Consider the following 26,352-nt stretch of genomic DNA (forward strand, 5'->3'; position numbering starts at 1 on the left):
GGTATTGGTGAGGCCACACCTAGAGTACTGCGTACAGTTTTGGTCTCTGTACTTCAGAAAGGATATACTTGCATTGGAGGCTGTTCAGAGAAGGTTCACTTGGTTCATTCCAGAGATGAGGAGGTTCCCTGACTTATGAAGATAGGTTGAGTCTATACTCATCTTCTCTCAGAGGGTTGTAAATCTATGGAATTCTCTGCCCCAGAGAGCGGTGGAAACTGGGTCACTGAATATATTTAAGGCGGAGACAGACAGAAGAATGAGAGGTGATCTTATCGAAACATAAGATAATGAGGGGACTCGACAAGGTGGATGCAGAGAGGATATTTCCACTCATAGGGGAAACTAAAACTAGGGGACATAGTCTCAGCCCATTTAAAACTGAGATGAGGAGGACTTTCTCTCAGAGGGTTGTAAATCTGTGGAATTCTCTGCCCCAGAGAGCTGTGGAGGCTGGGTCATTGAATATATTTAAGGCGGAGATAGACAGATTTTTGAGCGATAAGGGAATAAAGGGTTATGGGGAGTGGGCAGGGAAGTGGAGCTGAGTCCATGATCAGATCAGCCATGATCGTATTAAATGGCGGAGCAGGCTCGAGGGGCCGTATGGCATACTCCTGCTCCTGCTCAGGTCCACTTCCCCGCCCGCTCCCCATAACCCTTTACTCCCTTATCGCTCAAAAATCTGTCTATCTCCACCTTAAATTTATTCAATGTCCCAGCCTCCACAGCTCTCTGGGGCAGAGAATTCCACAGATTTACAACCCTCCGAGAGAAGAAATTCCTCCTCATCTCAGTTTTAAATGAGCGGCCCCTTATTCTGAGACTATGTCCCCTAGTTTTAGTTTCCCCTATGAGTGGAAATATCCTCTCTGCATCCACCTTGTCGAGCCCCCTCATTATCTTTTAAGTTTCAATAAGATCACCTCTCATTCTTTTGTCTGTCTGCGTGGGGAGGCCCATAAAAAGGCCCAGCGTTGGTGAGTTCGGCGAGAGGCAGCGGGAGATCGAGCTGCGTCGGTGAGGCAGCGTGGGGAGGCCTATAAAAAGGCCCAGCGTCGGTGAGTCGGCGAGAGGCCTAGCCGGTGCAGCTGCAGCAGGTTGCGAAGGCAAAAAAGTACAAAGAAATTGAAAGGTGACGTCACAGCCAAGGGGGTATGTGATTGGCTGGTGATTGGTAAGTAGTTTTTCTTTTTCTTTTCGATATCAGTAAGTAACATTTAACATTGTTGTTGCCAAATTAAGTTTATCTAAGGGTTAAGTCATGGCAGGACAGCTCGGACATGTGATATGCTCCTCCTGTACTATGTGGGAACTCCAGGCGTCCCTGACGACTACGTGTGCGGGAAGTGTATCCGCCTGCAGCTCCTGACAGACCACATTGCGGCACTGGAGCTGCGGGTGGATTCACTCTGGAGCATCCACGATGCTGAGAATGACGTGAATAGCACGTTTAGTGAGTTGGTCTTACCGCAGGTAAAGGTTACACAGTCAGATAGTAAATGGGTGACCAGCAGGAAGAGCAGTGCAAGGAAGGTAGTGCAGGGGTCCCCTGTGGTCATCCCCCTGCAAAAAAAATACACCACTTTGGGTACTGTTGAGGGGGATGACTCATCAGGGGAGGGCAGCAGCAGCCAAGTTCATGACACCGTGGGTGGCTCTGCTGCACAGGAGGGCAGGAAAAAGAGTGGGAGAGCTATAGTGATCGGGGATTCGATTGTAAGGGGAATAGATAGGCGTTTCTGCGGCCGCAACCGAGACTCCAGGATGTCATGTTGCCTCCCTGGTGCAAGGGTCAAAGATGTCTCGGAGCGGGTGCAGGACATTCTGAAAAGGGAGGGTGAACAGCCACTTCTCGTGGTGCACATTGGTACCAACGATATAGGCAAAAAACGGGATGAGGTCCTACAAGACGAATTTAGGGAGCTAGGAGCTAAGTTTAAAAAGTAGGACCTCAAAAGTAGTAATCTCAGGATTGCTACCAGTGCCACGTGCTGGTCAGAGTAGGAATCGCAGGATAGCTCAGATGAATACGTGGCTTGAGGAGTGGTACAAAAGGGAGGGATTCAAATTCCTGGGACATTGGAACCGGTTCTGGGGGAGGTGGGACCAGTACAAACCGGGCGGTCTGCACCTGGGCAGGACCGGAACCAATGTCCTTGGGGGAGTGTTTGCTAGTGCTGTTGGGGAGGAGTTAAACTAATATGGCAGGGGGATGAGAACCTATGCAGGGAGACAGAGGGAAATAAAATGGAGGCAGAAGCATAAGATAGAAAGGAGAATAGTAAAAGTGGAGGGCAGATAAACCCAAGGCAAAGGCAAAAACAAAAAGGGCCACATTACAGAAAAATTCTAAAGGGGAAAAGTGTGTTAAAAAGACAAGCCTGAAGGCTCTGTGCCTCAATGCGAGGAGTATTCGGAATAAGGTGGACGAATTAACTGCGCAGATAGCAGTTAATGGGTATGATATAATTGGCATCATGGAGACATGGCTCCAGGGTGACCAAGGCTGGGAACTCAACATCCAGGGGTATTCAGCATTTAGGAAGGATAGGCAGAGAGGAAAAGGAGGCGGGGTGGTGTTGCTGGTTAAAGAGGAAATTAATGCAATAGTAAGGAAGGACATTAGCTTGGATGATGTGGAATCGGTATGGGTGGAGCTGCGGAATTCCAAAGGGCAGAAAACATTTAGGGAGTTGTGGACAGACCACCAAACAGTAGTAGTGAAGTTGGGGACAGCATCAAACAAGAAATAAGGGATGTGTGCAATAAAGGTACAGCAGTTATCATGGGCGACTTTAATCTACATATAGATTGGGCTAACCAAACTGGTAGCAATGCGGTGGAGGAGGATTTCCTGGCGTGTATTCGGGATGGTTTTCTCGACCAATTTGTCGAGGAACCAACTAGAGAGCTGGCCATCCTAGACTGGGTGATGTGTAATGCAAAGGGACTAATTAGCAATCTTGTTGTGCGAGGCCCCTTGGGGAAGAGTGACCATAGTATGGTAGAATTCTTTATTAAGATGGAGAGTGACACAGTTAATTCGGAAACTAGGGTCCTGAACTTAAGGAAAGGTAACTTCGACGGTATGAGGCGTGAATTGACTAGAATAGACTGGCAAAGGATACTTAAAGGGTTGACGGTGGATAGGCAATGGCAAACATTTAAAGATCACATGGATGAACTTCAGCAATTGTATATCCCTGTCTGGAGTAAAAATAAAATGGGGAAGGTGGTTCAACCATGGCTAACAAGGGAAATTAAGGATAGTGTTAAAGCCAAGGAAGAGGCATATAAATTGGCTAGAAAAAGCAACAAACCTGAGGACTAGGAGAAATATAGAATTCAACATAGGAGGACTAAGGGTTTAATTAAGAGTACGAGAGGAAGCTTGCAGGGAACATAAAAACTGACTGCAAAAGCTTCTGTAAATATGTGAAGAGAAAAAGATTGGTGAAGACAAATGTAGATCCCTTGCAGTTGGATTCAGGTGAATTTATAATGGGGAGCAAAGAAATGGCAGACTAATTGAACAAATACTTTGGTTCTGTCTTCACAAAGGAAGACACAAATAACCTTCCGAATGTACTAGGGGACAGTGGGTCTAGTGAGAAGGAGGAACTGAAGGATATCCTTATTAGGCAGGAAATTGTGTTATGGAAATTGATGGGATTGAAGGCCGATAAATCCCCGGGGCCTGATAGTCTGCATCCCAGAGTACTTAAGGAAGTGGCCCTAGAAATAGTGGATGCATTGGTGATTATTTTCCAACAGCCTATCGACTCTGGATCATTTCCTATGGACTGGAGGGTAGCTAATGTAACACCACTTTTTAAAAAAGGAGGGAAGAGAGAAAACGGGTAATTATCCTGACATCAGTAGTGGGGAAAATGTGGAATCAATCATTAAGGATGAAATGGCAGCGCATTTGGAAAGCAGTAACAGGATCGGACTAAGTCAGCATGGATTTATGAAAGGGAAATCATGCTTGACGAATCTTCTGGAATTTTTTGAGGATGTAACTAGCAGAGTGGACAATAGAGAACCAGTGGATGTGGTGTATTTGGACTTTCAAAAGGCTTTTGACAAGGTCCCGTACAAGAGATTGGTGTGCAAAATCAAAGCGCATGGTATTGGGGGTAATGTACTGACGTGGATAGAGAACTGGTTGGCAGACAGGAAGCAGAGAGTCGGGATAAACGGGTCCTTTTCAGAATGGGAGACAGTGATGAGTGGAGTGCCACAGGGCTCAGTGCTGGGGCCCCAGCTATTTACAATATACATTAACGACTTAGATGAAGGAATTGAGTGTAATATCTCCAAGTTTGCGGATGACACTAAACTGGGTGGCGGTGTGAGCTGTGAGGAGCACGCTAAGAGGCTGCAGGGTTAGGAAAAGGAGAGGTGCAACGAGACCTGGGTGCCATGGTTCATCAGTCACTGAAAGTGGGCATGCAAGTACAGCAGGCGGTGAAGAAGACAAATGGTATGTTGGCCTTCATAGCTAGGGGATTTGAGTATAGGAGCAGGGCGGTCTTACTGCAGTTGTACAGGGCCTTAGTGAGGCCTCACCTGGAATATTGTGTTCAGTTTTGGTCTCTTAATCTGAGGAAGGACATTCTTGCTATTGAGGGAGTGCAGCAAAGGTTCACCAGACTGATTCCAGGGATGGCTGGACTGTCATATGAGGAGAGACTGGATCAACTGGGCCTGTATTCACTGGAGTTTAGAAGGATGAGAGGGGATCTCATAGAAACGTATAAGATTCTGATGGGACTGGACAGGTTAGATGCGGGAAGAATGTTCCCGATGTTGGAGAAGTCCAGAACCAGGGGACATAGTCTTAGGATAAGGGGTAGGCCATTTAGGACTGAGATGAGGAGAAACGTCTTCACTCAGAGTTGTTAACCTGTGGAATTCCCTGCCGCAGAGAGTTGTTGATGCCAGTTCATTGGATATATTCAAGAGGGAATTAGATATGGCCCTTACAGCTAAAAGGATCAAGGGGTATGGAGAAAAAGCAGGAAAGGGGTACTGAGGGAATGATCAGCCATGATCTTATTGAATGGCGGTGCAGGCTCGAAGGGCCAAATGGCCTACTCCTGCACCTATTTTCTATGTATTTCTTCTGTTCTTAATATCTCCTTATGTGGCTCAGTATCAAATTTTGCCTGATAACACTCCTGTGAAGCGCCTTGTGTCGTTTTACTACATTAAAGGCGCTATATAAATGCAAGTTGTTGTTGAATTCTATGATGATTCAACAACTCCATTATTGCTATATCGTCTGACTAACAAGATTGGTAAAAGGCAAACTCGATGGGGCTTGGGGCTTTATTCATCTAACAAGATCACGAGCTGACAGGATAGCGAGGGCCTCCCATTTGGAAGAGAAATGCCAGTTAAAACTGTCCTGAAAAGCCGGAAGGATTAAGGAACGTACTTGAAAAGAATACAGCATTCGCTAGAATGGAGTCTTCCCTCCGCTAATTTAATATTAACCGAATACAGCACTTGCTAGAATGGAGTCCTGCTCCAATAGTTGAAGATTAACCCACTGTGCCCAGAAACGAAGACTCGTCAGCATCAAGGTTGAACCAATTATCAGGAATGTGCTGCACCCAATCCAGATTGTAAATAAATTGCTTCGCAATATCCAGGAAATATACTGACAACAAGGTCACCGTCAGCTATCTTATCAGCTTGTTAAGTCACCTTCAATGAAATATACAGGCACCAAGGGCCAAGCACGGAATAAAAAGGGGGGGTGCGGGTAGGAGGATCGATGAAAGGGGAGAAAAGTGGTTCAACGGACCAATGGCTCAGGCAGTTCCCATTATCTTCCGTTCCTGCCCAAGAGGGCAGGGGTCAGGAGTGTGAAACTGAGCCGCACGTCCCCCCACACACACACACACACACGAACAAGATCGCAAGTTCAAACTGTACTGTGTTTTGGTTTAGCCGATCACAGCTGAAGCAGCAATGAAGACTTGTGGGGAAGACTAAAACTAGGGGCGCCATCAATATAAGATCATCACCGGTAAATAGGGAATTCAGGGGAAACTTCTTTACCCAGAGAGTGGTGAGAATGTGGAACTCGCTATTACAGGGAGTGGTTTTGGTGAATAGCATAGATGCATTTAAGGGGAAGATAAACACATGAGGGAGAAAGGAATTGAGGGATATGCCGATAGGGTGAGATGAAGAGGGATGGGAGGAGGCTGGTGTGGAGCATAAACACCGGCACGGACCAGCTGGGCCAAATGGTCTGTTTCTGTGCTGTAAATATCAAGTAATGCGATGTAATTAAAGGGGTGATCTAATCGAGGTGTTTAAGATGATTAAAGGATTTGATAGGGTAGACAGAGAGAAACTATTTCTTCTGGTGGGGGGAGTCCAGAACAAGAGGCAGAACCTTAAAATTAGAGCCAGGCCGTTCAGGGGTGATGTCAGGGAGCACCTCACACAAAGGGTGCTGGGAATCTGGAACTCTCTCCCCCCGCAAAAAGCTGTTGAGGATGGGAGTTAATTGAAAATTCAAAGACTGAGATCAATAGATTTTGTTACGTAAGGGTATTAAGGGTTACAGAACCAAGGCGGCTAGATGGAGTTAAGATACAGATCAGCCGTGATCTAATAGAATGGCAGAACAGGCTGGAGGGGCTGAATGGCTTCCTCCTGTTCCTATGCAAGAGGAAAAACAGAAGTTCGTGCTCCAGGTCATTACAAACTAATGCCCTGCTGAAAAACATACATGTGGGGTTAGGTTCGGAGTCAACAGTGATGCCCTCCAGAGTCAAATAGCACTCCACCGTCCAGACTCACACACAAAGATCGGGCACTTGGGAGGGGCTACCAGTGGCTGGTGGAACTGTCCTCCAGGGAGTGAGACAACATTAGCTGCCGATCAGACAATGCCTCGATTTTAAAACTCTCACCCTTGTTTTCAAATCCCTCCATGGCCTCGCCCCTCTGTCTCTGTAATGCCATCCAGCTCGACAACCCTCCGAGATCTCCACGCTCCATGTATTCTGGCCTCTTGCCAATGACCCTGCTCTGCAACTCGCTGCCTAAACCTCCCCGCCACTCTCTCCTCCTTCAAGACTCTCCTTGAAACCTGCTTCTTTGACCAAGCTTTGGGTCATCTGTCCTAAAGTCTCCTTATGTGGTTCGTTGTCAAATTGTGTTTTATAATCGCTCCTATAAACCGCCTTTGGACGTTTTACTATGTTAAAGGCGCTACATAAATGCAAGCTGTTGTTGTTGAGGAGCGGACCAAAGAACAATAAAGTGGGGCTCACATCCCTACACTGCCACTCTCTCACACCGGCTATTGCCAGACCAAGAACACTGCAACAGTGGGCCGTCAGTAGGGAAACGGAGCATAACTGCGGTTGGCAGGGGGGGGAATAAAAGCAGAGACTGGCCTGTCCTCTCGCCCCCTCCCCGCTTTACCTGTCTGTAGAGTTTTCCCTCGTATCCTGGCTGTGTCTTGTGGTGTTTGCCATCCATGCAGATGTTGAGGATATCGTTGGCTGCTGTCACAGTCAGTGTAAGGCCCAAAACCAACAGCCGGAACATCTTCCTGCACAAAAGGAGAGCGCGAGTGAGTGAATGAGAGAGAGATTTTTTTTTTTTAAAAAGAGCACCGTTCACAAGGGTTTCTAACATTTTAAAATAAAAACAAAATATCGTGAACGCTGGAAAATCATTACACAGGACCAGATTGAAGATAGCCTGCCCCCTGGTTGGTTCCGTTACATATTTGTAATGGGGAACAAAGAAATGGCAGACCAATTGAACAAATACTTCGGTTCTGTTTTCACGAAGGAAGACACAGGTAACCTTCTGAATATACTAGGGGACAGTGGGTCGAGTGAGAAGGAAGAACTGAGGGATATCCTTATTAGGTGGGAAATTGTGTTAGGGAAATTGATGGGATTGAAGGCTGATAAATCCCCGGGGCCTGATAGTCTCCATCACAGAGAACTTAAGGAAGTGGCCCTAAAAATAGTGGATGCATTTGTGATCATTTTCCAACAGTCTATCGACTCTGGATCAGTTCCTATAGACTGGAGGGTAGCTAATGTAACACCACTTTTTAAAAAAGGAGGGAGAGAGAAAACGGGTAATTATAGACCAGTTAGTCTGACATCAGTAGTGGGGAAAATGTTGGAATCAATCATTAAGGATGAAATAGCAGTGCATTTGGAAAGCAGTGACAAGATCGGTCCAAGTCAGCATGGATTTATGAAAGGGAAATCATGCTTGACAAATCTTCTGGAATTTTTTGAGGATGTAGCTAGCAGAGTGGACAATGGAGAACCAGTGGATGTGGTGTATTTGGACTTTCAAAAGACCTTTGCCAAGATAAGTCAAAGCGCATGGTATTGGGGGTAATGCACTGACGTGGATAGAGAACTGGTTGGCAGACAGGAAGCAGAGAGTCGGGATAAATGGGTCCTTTTCAGAATGGCAGGCAGTGACTAGTGGGGTGCCGCAGGGCTCAGTGCTGGGACCCCAGCTCTTTACAATATACATTAATGATTTAGATGAAGGAATTGAGTGTAATATCTCCAAGTTTGCAGATGACACTAAACTGGGTGGCGGTGTGAGCTGTGAGGGGGACGCTAAGAGGCTGCAGGGTGACTTGGACAGGTTAGGTGAGTGGGCAAATGCATAACAGATGCAGTATAATGTGGATAAATGTGAGGTTTTCCATTTTGGGGGCAAAAACATGAAGGCAGATTATTATCTGAATGGCGGCAGATTAGGAAAAGGGGAGGTGCAACGAGACCTGGGTGTCATGGTTCATTAGTCATTGAAAGTTGGCATGCAGATACAGTAGGCAAATGGTATGTTGGCCTTCATAGCTAGGGGATTTGAGTATAGGAGCAGGGAGGTCTTACTGCAGTTGTACAGGGCCTTAGTGAGGCCTCACCTGGAATACAGTGTTCAGTTTTGGTCTCCTAATCTGAGGAAGGACGTTCTTGCTATTGAGGGAGTGCAGCGAAGGTTCACCAGACTGATTCCAGGGATGGCTGGACTGTCATATGAGGAGAGACTGGATCAACTGGGCCTTTATTCACTGGAGTTTAGATGGATGAGAGGGGATCTCATAGAAATATATAAGATTCTGACGGGGCTGGACAGGTTAGATGCGGGAAGAATGTTCCCAATGTTGGGAGGTCCAGAACCAGGGAGCATAGTCTTAGGATAAGGGGTAGGCCATTTAGGACCAAGATGAGGAGAAACTTCTTCACTCAGAGAGTTGTTAACCTGTGGAATTCCCTGCCACAGAGAGTTGTTGAGGCCAGTTCATTGGATATATTCAAGAGGGAGTTAGATATGGCCCTTACGGCTAAAGGGATCAAGGGGTATGGAGAGAAAGCAGGAAAGGGGTACTGAGATGAATGATCAGCCATGATCTTATTGAATGCCGGTGCAGGCTCGAAGGGCCGAATGGCCAATTCCTGCACCTATTTTCTATGTTTCTATACTGCTCAAGGAACCTGTCCCTTATGCATTCTATGAACTCTTCCTCAAGGCTACCCTGACCAATTTGATTTGTCCAATCAATATTGAGGTTGAAATCACCCACGATTATTGCTGTTCCCTTTTTACAAGCCCCCACTATTTCCTGGTTTATGCTCCGACCAACAGAGTTGCTCCTGTTAGGGGGCCTATAGACTACACCCACCAGTGACTTTTTCCCCTTATTATTCCTTATCTCCACCCAAACTGTTTCAACATCCTGATCATTTGAGCCAATATCGTTCCTCACTATTGCAGTAATTCCATCCCTTATCAATAGAGCTACCCCACCTCCTTTTCCTTTTTGTCTGTCCTTCCGGATTGTCAAATATTTAATTCCCAGTCCTCGTCAACTTGCAACCACGTCTCTGTAACGACTATCAGATCATACCCATTTGTCTCAATTTGTGCCGTCAACTCATCTATTTTGTTACAAATGTTACGTGCATTTAGACAAATTGCCTTTAAATTTGTTTTTTTTACCCTTTTTTCCTGCTTGTTTCCTCTCTCCTTCAAACTCACTTTCTTTATTTTTGCTTTCTAATTCCAGCTTTACTCCTCTCCCTACTGAATCTATTTTCAGGTTCCCATCCCCCTGCCAAGCTCGTTTCATCATCATCATAGGCAGTCCCTCGAATCGAGGATGACTTGCTTCCACGCCAAAAAGGAATGAGTTCACAGGTGTTTCAATGAAGGACCTGACATTCCAGGTCTCGAACTATATCGTGAAGGGTGGAAGATGCCTGTGCTTGGATTTTTTTTCAATGTGTGGTGGCTGTTGCACACCAGCCACCATACAGGTTTGGTCCAGAGACAAGGGTTAACCAAGACTAACTGGGGACCAGCTCTGTTGCACAGACCGAGCGCCCACACATATCGCAGTGTGGACTGGCCCGTGCTGCCCCTGGGCCCTCGCCTCTTCTGGGCCCCCGATTCACGCCTCTCCTGGGCCCCAGTTACTTCCCTCTACGGACTCTTGCCGCTCCTTCACCCCCTCCTGCTGTGCCTGCCCGTACTGCAATCAGCGATGGGGCTTCGCAGCCATTGCTCTCCTGCAGCACCATGCGCAGCTCTAGGAATAAACGGGTCCTTTTCAGAATGGCAGGCAGTGGCTAGTGGGGCACCGCAAGGTTCAGTGCTGGGACCCCAGATATTTACAATGTACATTAATGATTTAGAAAAAGGAATTGAGTGTAATATCTCCAAGTTTGCAGATGACACTAAACTGGGTGGCGGTTTGAGCTGTGAGGAGGATGCTAAGAGGCTGCAGGATGACTTGGACAGGTTAGGTGAGTGGGCAAATGCATGGCAGATGCAGTATAATGTGGATAAATGTGAGGTTATCCATTTTGGTGGTGAAAACAGGAGAACTGATTATTATCTGAATGGTGACAGATTAGTAAAAGGGGAGGTGCAATGAGACCTGGGTGTCATGGTACATCAGTCATTGAAAGTTGGCATGCAGGTACAGCAGGCGGTGAAGAAGGCAAATGGCATGTTGGCCTTGATAGCGAGAGGATTTGAATGTAGGAGCAGGGAGGTCTTGCTGCAGTTGTACAGGGCCTGTATCCCTTAATACCTTTGATTGACAAAAAGATAACAATCTCAGATTTAAAATTAATAATTGATCTGGCATCAATTGCCGTTTGAGGAAGAGAATTCCAAACTACTACCACCCTTTGTGTGTAGAAGTGTTTCCTAATTCTGAAAGATCTGGGTCTAATTTTAAAGTTATGCCCCTTTGTTCTGGACTACATAAGAACATAAGAACATAAGAATTAGGAACAGGAGTAGGCCATCTAGCCCCTCGAGCCTGCTCCGCCATTCAACAAGATCATGGCTCCACCAGAGCAAATATTTTCCCTCTATCCATCCTATTGAATCCTTTAATCATCTTAAATACCTCAATGAGACCTCGCGTAACAGGATTTTGCCAGTCAGTTCTGGCTAAGAGTTCATGGTTCATCATCTACCCTCCGCCAGATGCTGATAAGGATGATGTATATTTCAGGTATTTTCTGATTTTAAATCCGCTCCTTTGTTCACAAGAGGTCAAGACAAAAAACACAGCGAGATGATAAAGCTGTGATCGTCTCCCTATCTCCTGGTCGCCCTGTGTTGTGTCTGCTCCACGCAGGCCTTGGAGAATCAAATCTTTGTAAGGAATGAGACAGAAATCCACAACAGCGCTATCTCTCCAGGAATTTGTTCCTGGAAGCATTTCTGTTCATCAAGGTGACTGTTATCCATGGTGGGTAAACACTTTCATTTTGATCCATTAGCAATGAGTACAGCACAGGGTTAGAGACAGAATAAAGCTCGCTATACACTATCCCATCAAACACTCCCAGGGCAGGTACAGCATGGGGTTAGATACAGAGTAAAGCTCCCTCTACACTGTCCCGTCAAACACTCCCAGGGCAGGTACAGCACGGGGTTAGAGACAGAGTAAAGCTCCCTCTACACTATCCCATCACACACTCCAACAGCAGGTACAGCATGGGGTTAGATACAGAGTAAAGCTCCCTCTACACTGTCCCATCAAACACTCCCAGGGCAGATACAGCACGAGTTAGATACAGAGTAAAGCTCCCTCTACACTGTCCCATTAAACACTCCCAGGGCAGGTACAGGGGGGTTAGATACAGAGTAAAGCTCCCTCTACACTGTCCCATCAAACACTCCCAGGGCAGGTACAGCACGGGTTAGATACAGAGTAAAGCTCCCTCTACACTGTCCCATCAAACACTCCCAGGGCAGGTACAGCACGGGGTTAGATACAGAGTAAAGCTCCCTCTACACTGTCCCATCAAACACTCCCAGGGCAGGTACAGCACGGGGTTAGATACAGAGTAAAGCTCCCTCTACGCTGTCCCATCAAACACTCCCAGGACAGGTACAGCACGGGGTTAGATACAGAGTAAAGCTCCCTCTACACTGTCCCATCACACACTCCCGGGACAGGTACAGCACGGGGTTAGATACAGAGTAAAGCTCCCTCTACACTGTCCCATCAAACACTCCCAGGACAGGTACAGCACGGGTTAGATACAGAGTAAAGCTCCCTCTACACTGCCCATCAAACACTCCCAGGACAGGTACAGCACGGGGTTAGATACAGAGTAAAGCTCCCTCTACACTGTCCCATCAAACACTCCCAGGGCAGGTACAGCACGGGGTTAGATACAGAGTAAAGCTCCCTCTACACTGTCCCATCAAACACTCCCAGGGCAGGTACAGGGGGTTAGATACAGAGTAAAGCTCCCTCTACACTGTCCCATCAAACACTCCCAGGGCAGGTACAGGGGGTTAGATACAGAGTAAAGCTCCCTCTACACTGTCCCATCAAACACTCCCAGGGCAGGTACAGCACGGGTTAGATACAGAGTAAAGCTCCCTCGACATGGACTTTAGATATTTGACGGAAGCGGAAGAATGAGAGGGGCAGATGCTGTGCGGGAAAGCTCCCAAGAGGGAGAGAGTCGAGATTCAAAGGTGTTTGACGGAAAACAAACTGACAGAAAAGAAAGAGCACGGTTACAAGTGAGCAAACAGACCTGGCACTGTCATCAGTTCCTCGAGAAGTTTTGACCCAAGCTCCTGACACCCTCCCTCGCTTGACACTCGGGGCGAGAGGCAGCAGCTACTGGAGAGAGAGTGTTCCCGTCCCAGAGAGCAGCGATCTCTGCCCTGCCGTCCCTCAACACCGCTCCTCTCCTCCCCGGAAACCAGCGCCTGGTAATAGCTTATTATCTCAACATAGGGTCACTTCCAATCACTCACTTGGATCCAAAGTGCACAAGCCATTAAACTTTCCTTCTATTTAACCTATTACTAAATCTATCTCCCATGCCAGTAAATCAGACACTGGCCTCCTCCACAACCTGGAATAAACATCAAACCATGTTTATTTTTCAGAATAATCACTGAGCAGTTTGATGAATATTTTAAATCCAATGCGCTCTGTCTTTAACAACAATAGAGCGTCTTTAACATAGTCGACATCTCAAGGTATTTCACCGGAGCGTAAACAGCCAAAATTAACACCGAGCCACATAAGGAACACTTGGATTTATATAGCGTCTTTCACGACGACCAAGCATCTCAAAGCGCTTTACAGCCAATGAAGTAATCCTGAAGTGCAGTCACTGTTGTAATGTGGGAAACGGGGCAGGCAATTTGGGCACAACAAACTCAGGCCCTAAGCTCTGGAGCGAGAGAGTGGGGCGGGGGAACAGCGAGAGAGGGGTCGAGGGGGGCGCGCGCGAGAGAGGAGGTGAGGGGGGCGCGTGCGAGAGGGGGCGCGAGGGAAAGGGGGGGCGCGAGGGAAAGGGGGCGAGGCGCGAAGGAGAGGGGGCGAGGGGGAGACGGCGAGAGCGAGGGCGAGGGGAGAGAGAGAGACGGCGAGGGCGGGGGGAGAGAGAGAGAGAGACGGCGAGGGCGGGGGGAGAGAGAGAGAGACGGCGAGGGCGGGGGGAGAGAGAGAGACTGCGAGGGCGGGGGGAGAGAGAGAGAGAGACTGCGAGGGCGGGGGGAGAGAGAGAGAGAGAGAGAGACTGCGAGGGCGGGGGGAGAGAGAGAGAGACGGTGAGGGCGGGGGGAGAGAGAGAGAGACTGCGAGGGCGGGGGGAGAGAGAGAGAGAGAGACGGCGAGGGCGGGGGGAGAGAGAGAGAGACGGTGAGGGCGGGGGGAGAGAGAGAGAGAGAGACTGGAGGGCAGGGGGAGAGAGAGAGAGAGAGACTGCGAGGGCGGGGGGAGAGAGAGAGAGAGACTGCGAGGGCGGGGGGAGAGAGAGAGAGAGAGACTGTGAGGGCGGGGGGAGAGAGAGAGAGAGACTGCGAGGGCGGGGGGAGAGAGAGAGAGAGACTGCGAGGGCGGGGGGAGAGAGAGAGAGAGACTGCGAGGGCGGGGGGAGAGAGAGAGAGAGAGACTGCGAGGGCGGGGGGAGAGAGAGAGAGAGAGACGACGAGGGCGGGGGGAGAGAGAGAGAGAGAGACGACGAGGGCGGGGAGAGAGAGAGAGAGAGACTGCGAGGGCGGGGGGTGAGAGAGAGAGAGAGACTGCGAGGGCAGGGGGAGAGAGAGAGAGACTGCGAGGGCGGGGGGAGAGAGAGAGAGAGAGACTGCGAGGGCGGGGGGAGAGAGAGAGAGAGACTGCGAGGGCGGGGGGAGAGAGAGAGAGAGAGACGGCGAGGGCGGGGGGAGAGAGAGAGAGAGACTGCGAGGGCGGGGGGAGAGAGAGAGAGAGAGACTGCGAGGGCGGGGAGAGAGAGAGAGACGGCGAGGGCGGGGGGAGAGAGAGAGAGAGAGACTGCGAGGGCGGGGAGAGAGAGAGAGAGAGACTGCGAGGGCGGGGGGAGAGAGAGAGAGAGAGACTGCGAGGGCGGGGAGAGAGAGAGAGACGGCGAGGGCGGGGGGAGAGAGAGAGAGAGAGACTGCGAGGGCGGGGGGAGAGAGAGAGAGAGACGGCGAGGGCGGGGGGAGAGAGAGAGAGAGAGACTGCGAGGGCGGGGGGAGAGAGAGAAAGAGAGAGACTGCGAGGGCGGGGGGAGAGAGAGAGAGAGACTGCGAGGGCGGGGGGAGAGAGAGAGAGACTGCGAGGGCGGGGGGAGAGAGAGAGACTGCGAGGGCGGGGAGAGAGAGAGAGAGAGACGGCGAGGGCGGGGGGAGAGAGAGAGAGACTGCGAGGGCGGGGGGAGAGAGAGAGAGAGAGAGAGACTGCGAGGGCGGGGGGAGAGAGAGAGAGAGAGACTGCGAGGGCGGGGGGAGAGAGAGAGAGAGAGAGAGACTGCGAGGGCGGGGGGAGAGAGAGAGAGAGACGGCGAGGGCGGGGGGAGAGAGAGAGACTGCGAGGGCGGGGAGAGAGAGAGAGAGAGACGGCGAGGGCGGGGGGAGAGAGAGAGAGACTGCGAGGGCGGGGGGAGAGAGAGAGACGGCGAGGGCGGGGGAGAGAGAGAGAGAGAGAGACGGCGAGGGCGGGGGGAGAGAGAGAGAGAGACGGCGAGGGCGGGGGGAGAGAGAGAGACGGCGAGGGCGGGGGAGAGAGAGAGAGGGACAGCGAGGACGGTGGGGGGGGGGTGGGGGCGGGGGAGAGAGATGGTGAGAGGGGGGACCGAGTGACGGGGGGGCAGAGAGAGACAGCGAGGGGGAGAGACAGCGAGAGGGGGGATACAGCGAGGGGGGGAGGAGACAGACAGCGAGGGGGGGGTCAACGGGGGGGGCGAGGGGGACAATGGGGGAGGAGCGAGGGGGGGCGAGGGGGAGGAGAGACAGCGAGGGGAGGGGGGAGAGACAGCGAGGGGAGGGGGAGGGAGAGACAGCGAGAGGGTGTGGGGAGAACAATGCCGACCTTCTTTGCTAAACCCTCAGTTCTGAAGTGGTCACTATGACTGCAAATACAACATAGTTTTAAAAGGTCAGTCTGGGTCTCGTTGTCTCGTTTGCTTGAGTGGTTTCTACGGCAATGCTTACATGTTAAATATACGATTATCTGTCACGCACAAAGGCTGCTGGAATTAAAGATTAAATCTTAACTTTCCTGTTGCTCTTATTTATCCTCAACTTTTTTCTTCCATCCAGTCCTGACACAGCCCCGAGCTCCTCTCACCTGTCCTCAGGTACCTGTCACAGCCCCGAGCCCCTCTCACCTGTCCTCAGGTACCTGTCACAGCCCCGAGCTCCTCTCACCTGTCCTCAGGTACCCATCACAGCCCCGAGCCCCTTTCACCTGTCCTCAGGTACCTGTCACAGCCCCGAGCCCCTCTCATCTGTCCTCAGGTACCTGTCACAGCCCCGAGCCCCTCTCACCTGTCCTCAGGTACCTGTCACAGCCCCGAGCCCCTCTCACCTGTCCTCAGGTACCTGTCACAGCCCCGAGCCCCTCTCACCTGTCCTCAGGTACCTGTCACAGCCCCGAGCCCCTCTGACCTGTCACTATACGCACGCACTATCATTTCTCGCTTCCTCTCTTATTTATCTTACATTACAACAGTGACTACACTACAAAACTACTTCATTGGCTGTAAAGCGGTTTGAGATGTCCAGTGGTTGTGAAAGGCGCTATATAAATCCAAGTCATTCTTTTCTTTCTTTCTTTCACACACCCACACTATGATTTCAACAAATCACAAAACCACTCGCTTCCTACTTTCATACAGATGCCAGCCTTTGAAATTGTACAATATTTTTAACTATTTAATTAAAACTTAGGAAACCAGAATTTTTCCAACCAATGGTAACAATCAGAGGAGGCCAATTATTCCCCAAATTAGACCAACTTTGAAACCAGACAGATTGGACCCCCCCACCATCAGTCACAGATCTGTGTCTCTCATTTACAGGGACACACCAGGAGTTTGGTTTAAAGACTGGAGCCCATTCGAACGTTCTGGGCAGCAGAGTCCTCAATGCATCCATTGCTCCTCGCTCCGCGCAATGCCCTCTCTGCACACGTTGCCCTCACCTCCGAGTCAGGTTGTGGGTTCAAGTCCCACGCCCGAGACTCGAGCACAAAATCTAAGCTGACACTTCTAGTGCAGTGCTGAGGAGACCGGCTAATCCGTTCAGTCATCAACATCAATATAGCCCCAAATCGACGACGGCAACAGAAGCAACGCCGGGGCACTCAAAGACCCAGCTAAGAGAGCCCTATACAGCCAGCATCTCACTGCCAACCTGGCGACCCTCGATAACCCCGAGACGCAGAATGCCCACAGCGCTTGGTCTGCCCTCCAGGCCACATAGCCAGTGCCTGCGAAGAGACGCTCGATCACTCAACCAGGAGACACTGGGAATGGTTTGATGAGAATGACCAGGAGATCCAGGAGCGAATAAACCGCAAGGTCATTTCTGAACCTAAAGCAACAACCCAATTCGGGAGCAGCAAAGCAGCTCGACAGCTGACGGCCGAGGTCCAACAAAAATTCCGCGACCTAAAGAATAGATGGTGGGTGGAGAAAGCACAGATTCAGCAGCTGGCCGACAGCCATGATGTGGGAGGATTCTTCACCACAGTCAAGTCCATCTACGGCCCAAGCACCCAAGGCCCCACCCCACTGCTGGCCAAGAACAGGGAGACACTCGTCAAGGACACCGAGGCAGTCAGGACCCGCTGGAAGGGGAACTTCGAAGATCTCCTCAATCGAGATTCTGCCTTTGACACGAGTGTTCTCGACTCCATCCCGCAGCATGGTACCCGCCACCATCTCAGCAAAACCCAAGTCCTGCACGAGGTAGAAAAGACTGTCAGCTCAAGAACAAGGCATCGGGAGTAGATGGAATCCCCGCTGAGGCACTAAAGTATGGCGGAGAGGCATTATCGGCTCGAATGCATGAGCTCATCTCCCTTTGGAAGAAGTGCACGCCTGGAGATCTGAGAGATGCCGTTGTAGGGGTAAAAAGGAGGCTTCTCTCCCTCGGGAGCGGACTATCTGATATAGATAATCGACACCTCGCCCAGCTCCCACTGTATAACGACCATGGAAGTAAATAATCAAAACCTCAGATTTACCAGCTTTATTTCAAGCAATGCATGGGAAGGTTCAGTCTAAACCTTCGAAATATAAATATAATTTATACAGGTTTTGGAGACGAGCTACCCTCCTACAAAATCATCGATAGGTCTATTGCTAGCAGCAAAGTTACATTGATTTGCCGACTCTTATCAGACTGGCTCCGAGTGGTATATGCAACTGTCCATCTCCCATCATTGTGTTGTTCCATTATTTGCCCTCTACCCCAGCCTTTGTGTCGCCGAGAGTAACTGTACCAAAATACTGGCTTCCTTATCTCTTCCTCAGAGACTTCTAATCAAAAACTGCTGACTTCGGCTGTTTAAGTGTTACTAAGGTTAAGGATACAGTTCAATGCGTTATTGCTTTGTGCTATACCTACATAAGCAAGTGTTACATACATTGGCAATTTCTCAGACCTAATACTGATTAGTTCACTATCTTCAGCATTGTTCTGACCAGCTATTTGCAACTCCTACAATTTATCCCCTACAATTTGCAACTCTTACAATTTATCCCTTACACCATAATCGTGACCATCTTTAAAAAAACGGGACAAGTCCGACTGCGGCAACTCCAGAGGAATCTCTCTGTTGGCGGCCACTGGGAAAGTCTTCGCTAGAATCCTCCTCAACCGTCTTCTCCCTGTGGCTGAAGAGCTCCTCCCAGAGTCACAATGCAGATTCCGTCCACTACGGGGTACAATGGACATGATCTTCACAGCGTGACAGCTGCAAGAGAAATGCAGGGAACAGCTTGTACTTGGCCGCCTTTGACCTCACAAAGGCCTTTGACACTGTAAACCACGAGGGATTACGGAGCATCCTCCTCCGTTTCGGCTGCCCCCAAAAATTTGTCGCCATCCTCCGCCTGCTCCACGATGACATGCAGGCCGTGATCCTGACCAACGGATCCACCACAGACCCAATCCATGGGGTCAAGCAGGGCCGCGTCATCGTGCCAACCCTCTTCTCGATCTTCCTCGCTGCAATGCTCCATCTCACGCTCAACAAACTCCCCGCTGGAGTGTGTTATATATGTAAACTTGTATTTACCTTGTATAGCCACCAGAGGGCTCATCCCCTGGAGTCCCAAGGTATCCCACAATCCCTTGGGAGCACAGGTACTTAAGGAGGCCTCACAGGCTGGAGGGGCACTAGGGAGACCTGCAATAAAAGATTACGGTCACACTTTACTTTGAGCTCACAGTATCCAGTCTGACTCTTTATTAACATAGACATAGAAACATAGAAAATAGGTGCAGGAGTAGGCCATTCAGCCCTTCTAGCCTGCACCACCATTCAATGAGTTCATGGCTGAACATGCAACTTCAGTACTCCCTTCCTGCTTTCTCGCCATACCCCTTGATCCCCCTAGTAGTAAGGACTTCATCTAACTCCCTTTTGAATATATTTAGTGAATTGGCCTCAACAACTTTCTGTGGTAGAGAATTCCACAGGTTCACCACTCTCTGGGTGAAGAAGTTTCTCCTCATCTCGGTCCTAAATGGCTTACCCCTTATCCTTTAGACTGTGACCCCTGGTTCTGGACTTCCCCAACATTGGGAACATTCTTCCTGCATCTAACCTGTCTAAACCCGTCTGAATTTTAAACGTTTCTATGAGGTCCCCTCTCATTCTTCTGAACTCCAGTGAATACAAGCCCAGTTGATCCAGTCTTTCTTGATAGGTCAGTCCCACCATCCCGGGAATCAGTCTGGTGAACCTTCGCTGCACTCCCTCAATAGCAAGAATGTCATTCCTCAAGTTAGGAGACCAAAACTGTACACAATACTCCAGGTGTGGCCTCACCAAGGCCCTGTACAACTGTAGCAACACCTCCCTGCCCCTGTACTCAAATCCCCTCGCTATGAAGGCCAACATGCTATTTGCTTTCTTAACCGCCTGCTGTACCTGCATGCCAACCTTCAATGACTGATGTACCACGACACCCAGGTCTCGTTGCACCTCCCCTTTTCCTAATCTGTCACCATTCAGATAATAGTCTGTCTCTCTGTTTTTACCACCAAAGTGGATAACCTCACATTTATCCACATTATACTTCATCTGCCATGCATTTGCCCACTCACCTAACCTATCCAAGTCACTCTGCAGCCTCATAGCATCCTCCTCGCAGCTCACACTGCCACCCAACTTAGTGTCATCCGCAAATTTGGAGATACTACATTTAATCCCCTCGTCTAAATCATTAATGTACAATGTAAACAGCTGGGGCCCCAGCACAGAACCTTGCGGCACCCCATTAGTCACTGCTTGCTACAGTTGTACAGGGCCTTGGTGAGGCCACACCTGGAGTATTGTGTACAGTTTTGGTCTCCTAACTTGAGGAAGGACATTCTTTCTATTGAGGGAGTGCAGCGAAGATTCACCAGACTGATTCCCGGGATGGTGGGACTGACCTATCAAGAAAGACTGGATCACTGGAGTTCAGAAGAATGAGAGGGGACCTCATAGAAACGTTTAAAATTCAGACGAGTTTAGACAGGTTAGATGCAGGAAGAATGTTCCCAATGTTGGGGAAGTCCAGAACCAGGGGTCACAGTCTAAGGATAAGGGGTAAGCCATTTAGGACCGAGATGAGGAGAAACTTCTTCACCCAGAGAGTGGTGAACCTGTGGAATTCTCTACCACAGAAAGTAGTTGAGGCCAATTCACTAAATATATTCAAAAGGGAGTTAGATGAAGTCCTTACTACTCGGGGATCAAGGGGTATGGCGAGAAAGCAGGAAGGGGGCACTGAAGTTTCATGTTCAGCCATGGACTCATTGAATGGCGGTGCAGGCTAGAAGGGCTGAATGGCCTACTCCTGCACCTATTTTCTATGTTTCTATGTTTCTATGAAAGCCTTCTGAAAGTCCAAATATACCACATCAACTGATTCTCCCTTGTCCACTTTACTAGAAACATCCTCAAAAAATTCCAGAAGATTTGTCAAGCATGATTTCCCTTTCACAAATCCATGCTGACTTGGACCTATCATGTCACCTTTTTCCAGATGCACTGCTGCGACATCCTTAATAATTGATTCCATCATTTTACCCACTACTGAGGTCAGGCTGACCGGTCTATAATTCCCTGTTTTCTCTCTCCCTCCTTTTTTAAAAAGTGGGGTTACATTGGCTACCCTCCACTCCATAGAAACTGATCCAGAGTCAATGGAATGTTGGAAAATGACTGTCAATGCATCCGCTATTTCCAAGGCCACCTCCTTAAGTACTCTGGGATGCAGTCCATCAGGCCCTGGGGATTTATCGGCCTTCAATCCCATCAATTTTCCCAACACAATTTCCAGACTAATAAGGATTTCCCTCAGTTCCTCCTCCTTACTAGACTCTCTGGCCCCTTTTATATCCGGAAGGTTGTTTGTGTCCTCCTTAGTGAATACCGAACCAAAGTACTTGTTCAATTGGTCTGCCATTTCTTTGTTCCCCGTTATGACTTCCTCTGATTCTGACTGCAGGGGACCTACGTTTGTCTTTACTAACCTTTTTCTCTTTACATATCTATAGAAACTTTTGCAATCCGCCTTAATGTTCCCTGCAAGCTTCTTCTCGTACTCCATTTTCCCTGCCCTAATCAAACCCTTTGTCCTCCTCTGCTGAGTTCTAAATTTCTCCCAGTCCCCGGGTTCGCTACTATTTCTGGCCAATTTGTATGCCACTTCCTTGGCTTTAATACTATCCCTGATTTCCCTTGATAGCCACCTTCCCTTTTTTATTTTTACGCCAGACAGGAATGTACAATTGTTGTAGTTCATCCATGCGGTCTCTAAATGTCTGCCATTGCCCATTCACAGTCAACCCCTTAAGTATCATTCGGCAATCTATCCTAGCCAATTCACGCCTCATACCTTCAAAGTTACCCTTCTTTAAGTTCTGGACCATGGTCTCTGAATTAACTGTTTCATTCTCCATCCTAATGCAGAATTCCACCATATTATGGTCACTCTTCCCCAAGGGGCCTCGCACAATGAGATTGCTAATTAATCCTCTCTCATTACACAACACCCAGTCTAAGATGGCCTCCCCCCTAGTTGGTTCTTCGACATATTGGTCTAGAAAAAACCATCCCTTATGCACTCCAGGAAATCCTCCTCCACCGTATGGTTCCAGTTTGGCTAGCCCAATCTATGTGCATATTAAAGTCACCCATTATAACTGCTGCACCTTTACTGCATGCACCCCTAATTTCCTGGTTGATGCCCTCCCCAACATCACTACTACTGTTTGGAGGTCTGTACACAACTCCCACTAACGTTTTTTGCCCTTTAGTGTTCTGCAGCTCTACCCATATAGATTCCACATCATCCAAGCTAATGTCTTTCCTAACTATTGCATTAATCTCCTCTTTAACCAGCAATGCTACCCCATCTCCTTCTCCTTTTATTCTATCCTTCCTGAATGTTGAATACCCCTGGATGTTGAGTTCCCAGCCCTGATTATCCTGGAGCCACGTCTCCGTAATCTCAATCACATCATATTTGTTGATATTCATACATAATGGAGTGGAACTAAACTATAGAACCAGTGGGAACCTGTTCAACCTTCATCGCTTCCAGGCCAGATCCAAGACTTTCATGTTATGTCTTGAATAAGGAGTCAGACTAGATACTGCAAGCTCAAAGTAAGGTGTGACCGTAGTCCTTTATTACAGTGAGGCTTCCTTCTATACAGGTGCTCCCAAGGGATTGGGATCCCTTGGGACTCCAGGGGATAAGTCCTCTGGTGGTTGGACATAGTATTTACAGGTTTACATACATAACACTTCCCATCCTCTGTCATCGAACCACAGTACACGGATGATGCTTGTGTCTGCGCACATTCAGAAGCTGAACTCCAAGCCATCATCAACATCTTCACACAGGCATGGGCCTTACACTAAACATGCGTAAGACAAAGGTCCTCCACCAACCTGACCCCGCCATACTGCACTGCCCCCGTTCATCAAAATCCATGGCGTGGCCTTGGACAACGTGGACCACTTTCCATACCTCGGGAGCCTACCATCAGCAAGGGCAGACATCGACGACGAGGTCCAACACCGCCTCCAGTGTGCCGCCTGAGGAAGAGAGTGTTCGGCCCTCAAATCTTGCACCAAGCTCATGATCTACAGGGCAGTAGTGACACCCGCCATCCTGTATAGTTCAGAGACGTGGACCATATACAGTAGACACCTCAAATCGCTGGAGAAATACTACCAATGCTGTCTCCGCAAGATCCTACAAATTCCCTGGAAGGATGGACGCACCAACATTCCTGTTCTCGATCAGGCCAACATCCTCAGTATCGAAGCACTGACCACACTCGACTATCTCCATTGGGCAGGCCACATTGTTCGCATGCCTGACACAAGACTTCCAAAGCAAGCGCTCTACTCGGAACTCCTACATGGCAAGCGAGCCCCAGGTGGGCAGAGGAAACATTTCAAGGACACCTTCAAAGCCTCCTGGATACATGCAACATCCCCACCGACACCTGGGAGTCCCTGGCCAAAGACCGCCCTAAGTGGAGGAAGAGCATCCGGGAGGGCGCTGAGCACCTCGAGTCTCGTCGCCGAGAGCATGCAGAAAGCAAGCGCAGGCAGCGGAAGGAGCGTGCGGCAAACCAGACTCCCCACCCTCCCTTTCCTCCAACCACTGTCTGTCCCACCTGTGACAGAGACTGTAATTCCCGTATTGGACTGTTCAGCCACCTGAGAACTCACTTTTAGAGTGGAAGCAAGTCTCCCTCGATTCCGAGGGACTGCCCGTGATGATGATGATGAGCACTGAGGGAACGCTGCACTGTCGAAAGTGCCGTCTTTCAGACGAGATGCTAAACTGAGGCCCCGTCTGCTCTCTCTCAGGTGGACATAAAAGATCCCACGGCCACTATTTTGAAGAGCAGGGGAGTTCTCCCCGGTGTCCTGACCAATATTTATCAGCACTAAAGACATCACTAAAATCAGATTATCTGCTCATTGTCACATCGCTGTTGTGGACGCATGCTGTGCCCAGATTGAATGCTGAGATCCCTACAGTGACTTCACGAGTGACTGGACTTCCAAAAAAAAGTGCTGAATTGACTGTAGAGTGCTCTGGGACGTCCTGAGATTGTGAGAAGCGCTATAGAAATGCAGGTCTGCGCACATTGCCAGCCTGCCGATCTATTTTTAAAACACAATTAAAGGCTGCTGACAACCATTCATCCTCGTGCTGCCACTTTACAGACAGTCTGCAAACAGCAAAAACCTGTGCTTGTAAAAGCATTTTTGGGGCTTTTTTTTTCGGGGGAGAGTGTCAAGCAATCCAAAAAATATATAATATTTCTCAAGATTGCAGGACACAGCTGTCCTTGCAAATCCAGCCCCCAGCCACGTTCTTCCGCTGCTTGCTGCTAAAGCTGCCCCGCATCTATTATGCTGTCTCTCAGTCACACACACACAGAGCCGTGCAATCCCAGTCCCAGTCACACACACACACCGGTGCGGCCAGGGTTGCCCCGCATGGTCACCGGGATCCTCTCACCTGAGCCCTGGTGGCCCCGACCAGCTCCAGCTCCAACTAGCGCAACACATTCGTCCCCCGCCCCTCCCCCAAAGGCCCCCCATGGCCCCAGCCACATGCGCTTGCGTCAGCTTTTGCCACACTAAACGCCTTCGCTACACTGCGGGGCTGCACACCAACAATAATTTGTATTATAAGATCCCCCCCCCCCCCACCAAACAAAAAAAAATGTTCTATTTCTACACATTGCAACTGTCATGTAGCTTACATTATTATATATGACTGTAACTAGAGATGACCTGTAACCACCAGCATACCTTACCACCAGGGGGTGCACTTGCAGGAGACACTGGATACCTGTCCCAGACAGGTATATAAGGGCAGGTCTCAGGCAAAGTGCAGCATTCCAGAGCTGCACTTATAAAGGTGCAGGTCCAGAGTGACCTTGACTTCACGACATGCCTCGTGTGAATCTGTACTGAGGGGACAGGACTTTACAGTGGCGACGAGTTACGGGATTACAGAATCCACAGAATGGCGAACAACGGGTCAGATGAAAAGTACAATGCTGGAGACAATTGGGAGGACTTTACAGAAAGGCTCCAGCAAAGCTTTGTAACCAAAGACTGGTTAGGAGACGACAAAGCAGAAGAGCCCATCTCTTGACTAGCTGTGGCTCGAAAACATACGCTTTAATGAAGGATCTGCTGGCACCCGAGAAACCAGCAAGCAAGTCGTTTGAAGAGTTGAGCACACTGGTAAGAGACCACCTGAAGCCAGCGAGCAGTCTACACATGGCCAGACACAGGTTCCACAACTGCAGACGCTGTGTGGGCCAGAGCATACCCGACTTCGTGGCGGAACTTCGGAGGTTGGCTAGTTTATGTGAGTTCTCCGATGAACTGAGGAGAGAAATGCTGAGAGACTTTTTCATTGAAGGAATAGGCCACGCAGGCATATTCCGAAAGCTCATAGAGACCAAGAACCTGACCTTAGAGACAGCAGCACTGGTTGCACAGACATTCTTGGCAGGGAAAGAAGAAACGAGGTTGATTTACAATGCAGGTACGACAACTAACGAAATATCGGAACAAGGAGTTCACAGCGTGAAACAAGCTGCTACCCCCACACACAGACAAAACCGGGAGAACAGGCTCTCGACAGCAGGCAGTGGCGCCAGAAGCCATCAAGGGCCACAGGAACGGCCGTTCACACCTCATCAACCCACAATGCGAGCAATCAACTACAAACTGAGAGAAGCTCAAGAGAGATCGGCCAGACGCAGCTCATTCTTTGGAAACAATGGAAGCGGTCTGTGCTGGAGGTGTGGGGGTGGGCACTCGTCAAGGGGATGTCAATTTCAGCAGGCTGTTTGCAGAAACTGTGAATATACAGGACATCTGGCCTGCATGTGCAAAAAAACGGCAGCTCAGCTGGTATATGAATCGGATGGGTCGGAAAGCGGACCAGAAAATGGTGGGGACAGTACCCGGGACACCGATGTACAGCGGGTCAACACGATCAATGGCCGCTGCTCCTACAACAAGATGCCTCCTATAATGATGAGGGTCCTACTCAACGGGATACCTGTCAACATGGAGCTGGATATGGGAGCGAGTCAATCTCTCATGGGCGCTCAACAATTTGAACAACTGTGGCCGCATAAAAGAGACAGATCAAAACTCACAAGGGTCGACACCAAACTAAGGACCTATACCAAAGAAATCGTACCAGTCCTCGGCAGCGCCATGCTCTCTGTCACACACAAAGGGACAGTGAACCGACTTCCCCTGTGGATTGT

General features: G+C 49.3%; 1 protein-coding gene across 3 annotated transcripts in view; it reads right to left on the reverse strand.

Annotated features, from left to right (window-relative positions):
- folr (folate receptor) overlaps positions 1–24,849 on the reverse strand; it is a 41,019-nt gene extending 16,170 nt beyond the window's left edge. Inside the window, exons 1-2 of one of the 3 annotated variants that reach the window (XM_070892584.1) lie at positions 24,820–24,849; positions 7,459–7,588 (exon numbers count right to left, since the gene is read on the reverse strand). In XM_070892584.1, the coding sequence (XP_070748685.1) occupies positions 7,459–7,588; positions 24,820–24,821 (132 nt within the window). In that variant the 5' untranslated portion in view covers positions 24,822–24,849. Of the gene's footprint in view, positions 1–7,458; positions 7,589–13,094; positions 13,239–24,572; positions 24,631–24,819 lie in introns of those variants that run through there. The other 2 variants (XM_070892583.1, XM_070892585.1) reach the window with 2 other exon arrangements.
- Between the last annotated feature and the right edge of the window lie 1,503 nt (positions 24,850–26,352).

This window comes from Pristiophorus japonicus, chromosome 10 (assembly GCF_044704955.1).
Source record: "Pristiophorus japonicus isolate sPriJap1 chromosome 10, sPriJap1.hap1, whole genome shotgun sequence".
In the NCBI taxonomy this organism is placed as follows: Eukaryota; Metazoa; Chordata; class Chondrichthyes; family Pristiophoridae; genus Pristiophorus; species Pristiophorus japonicus.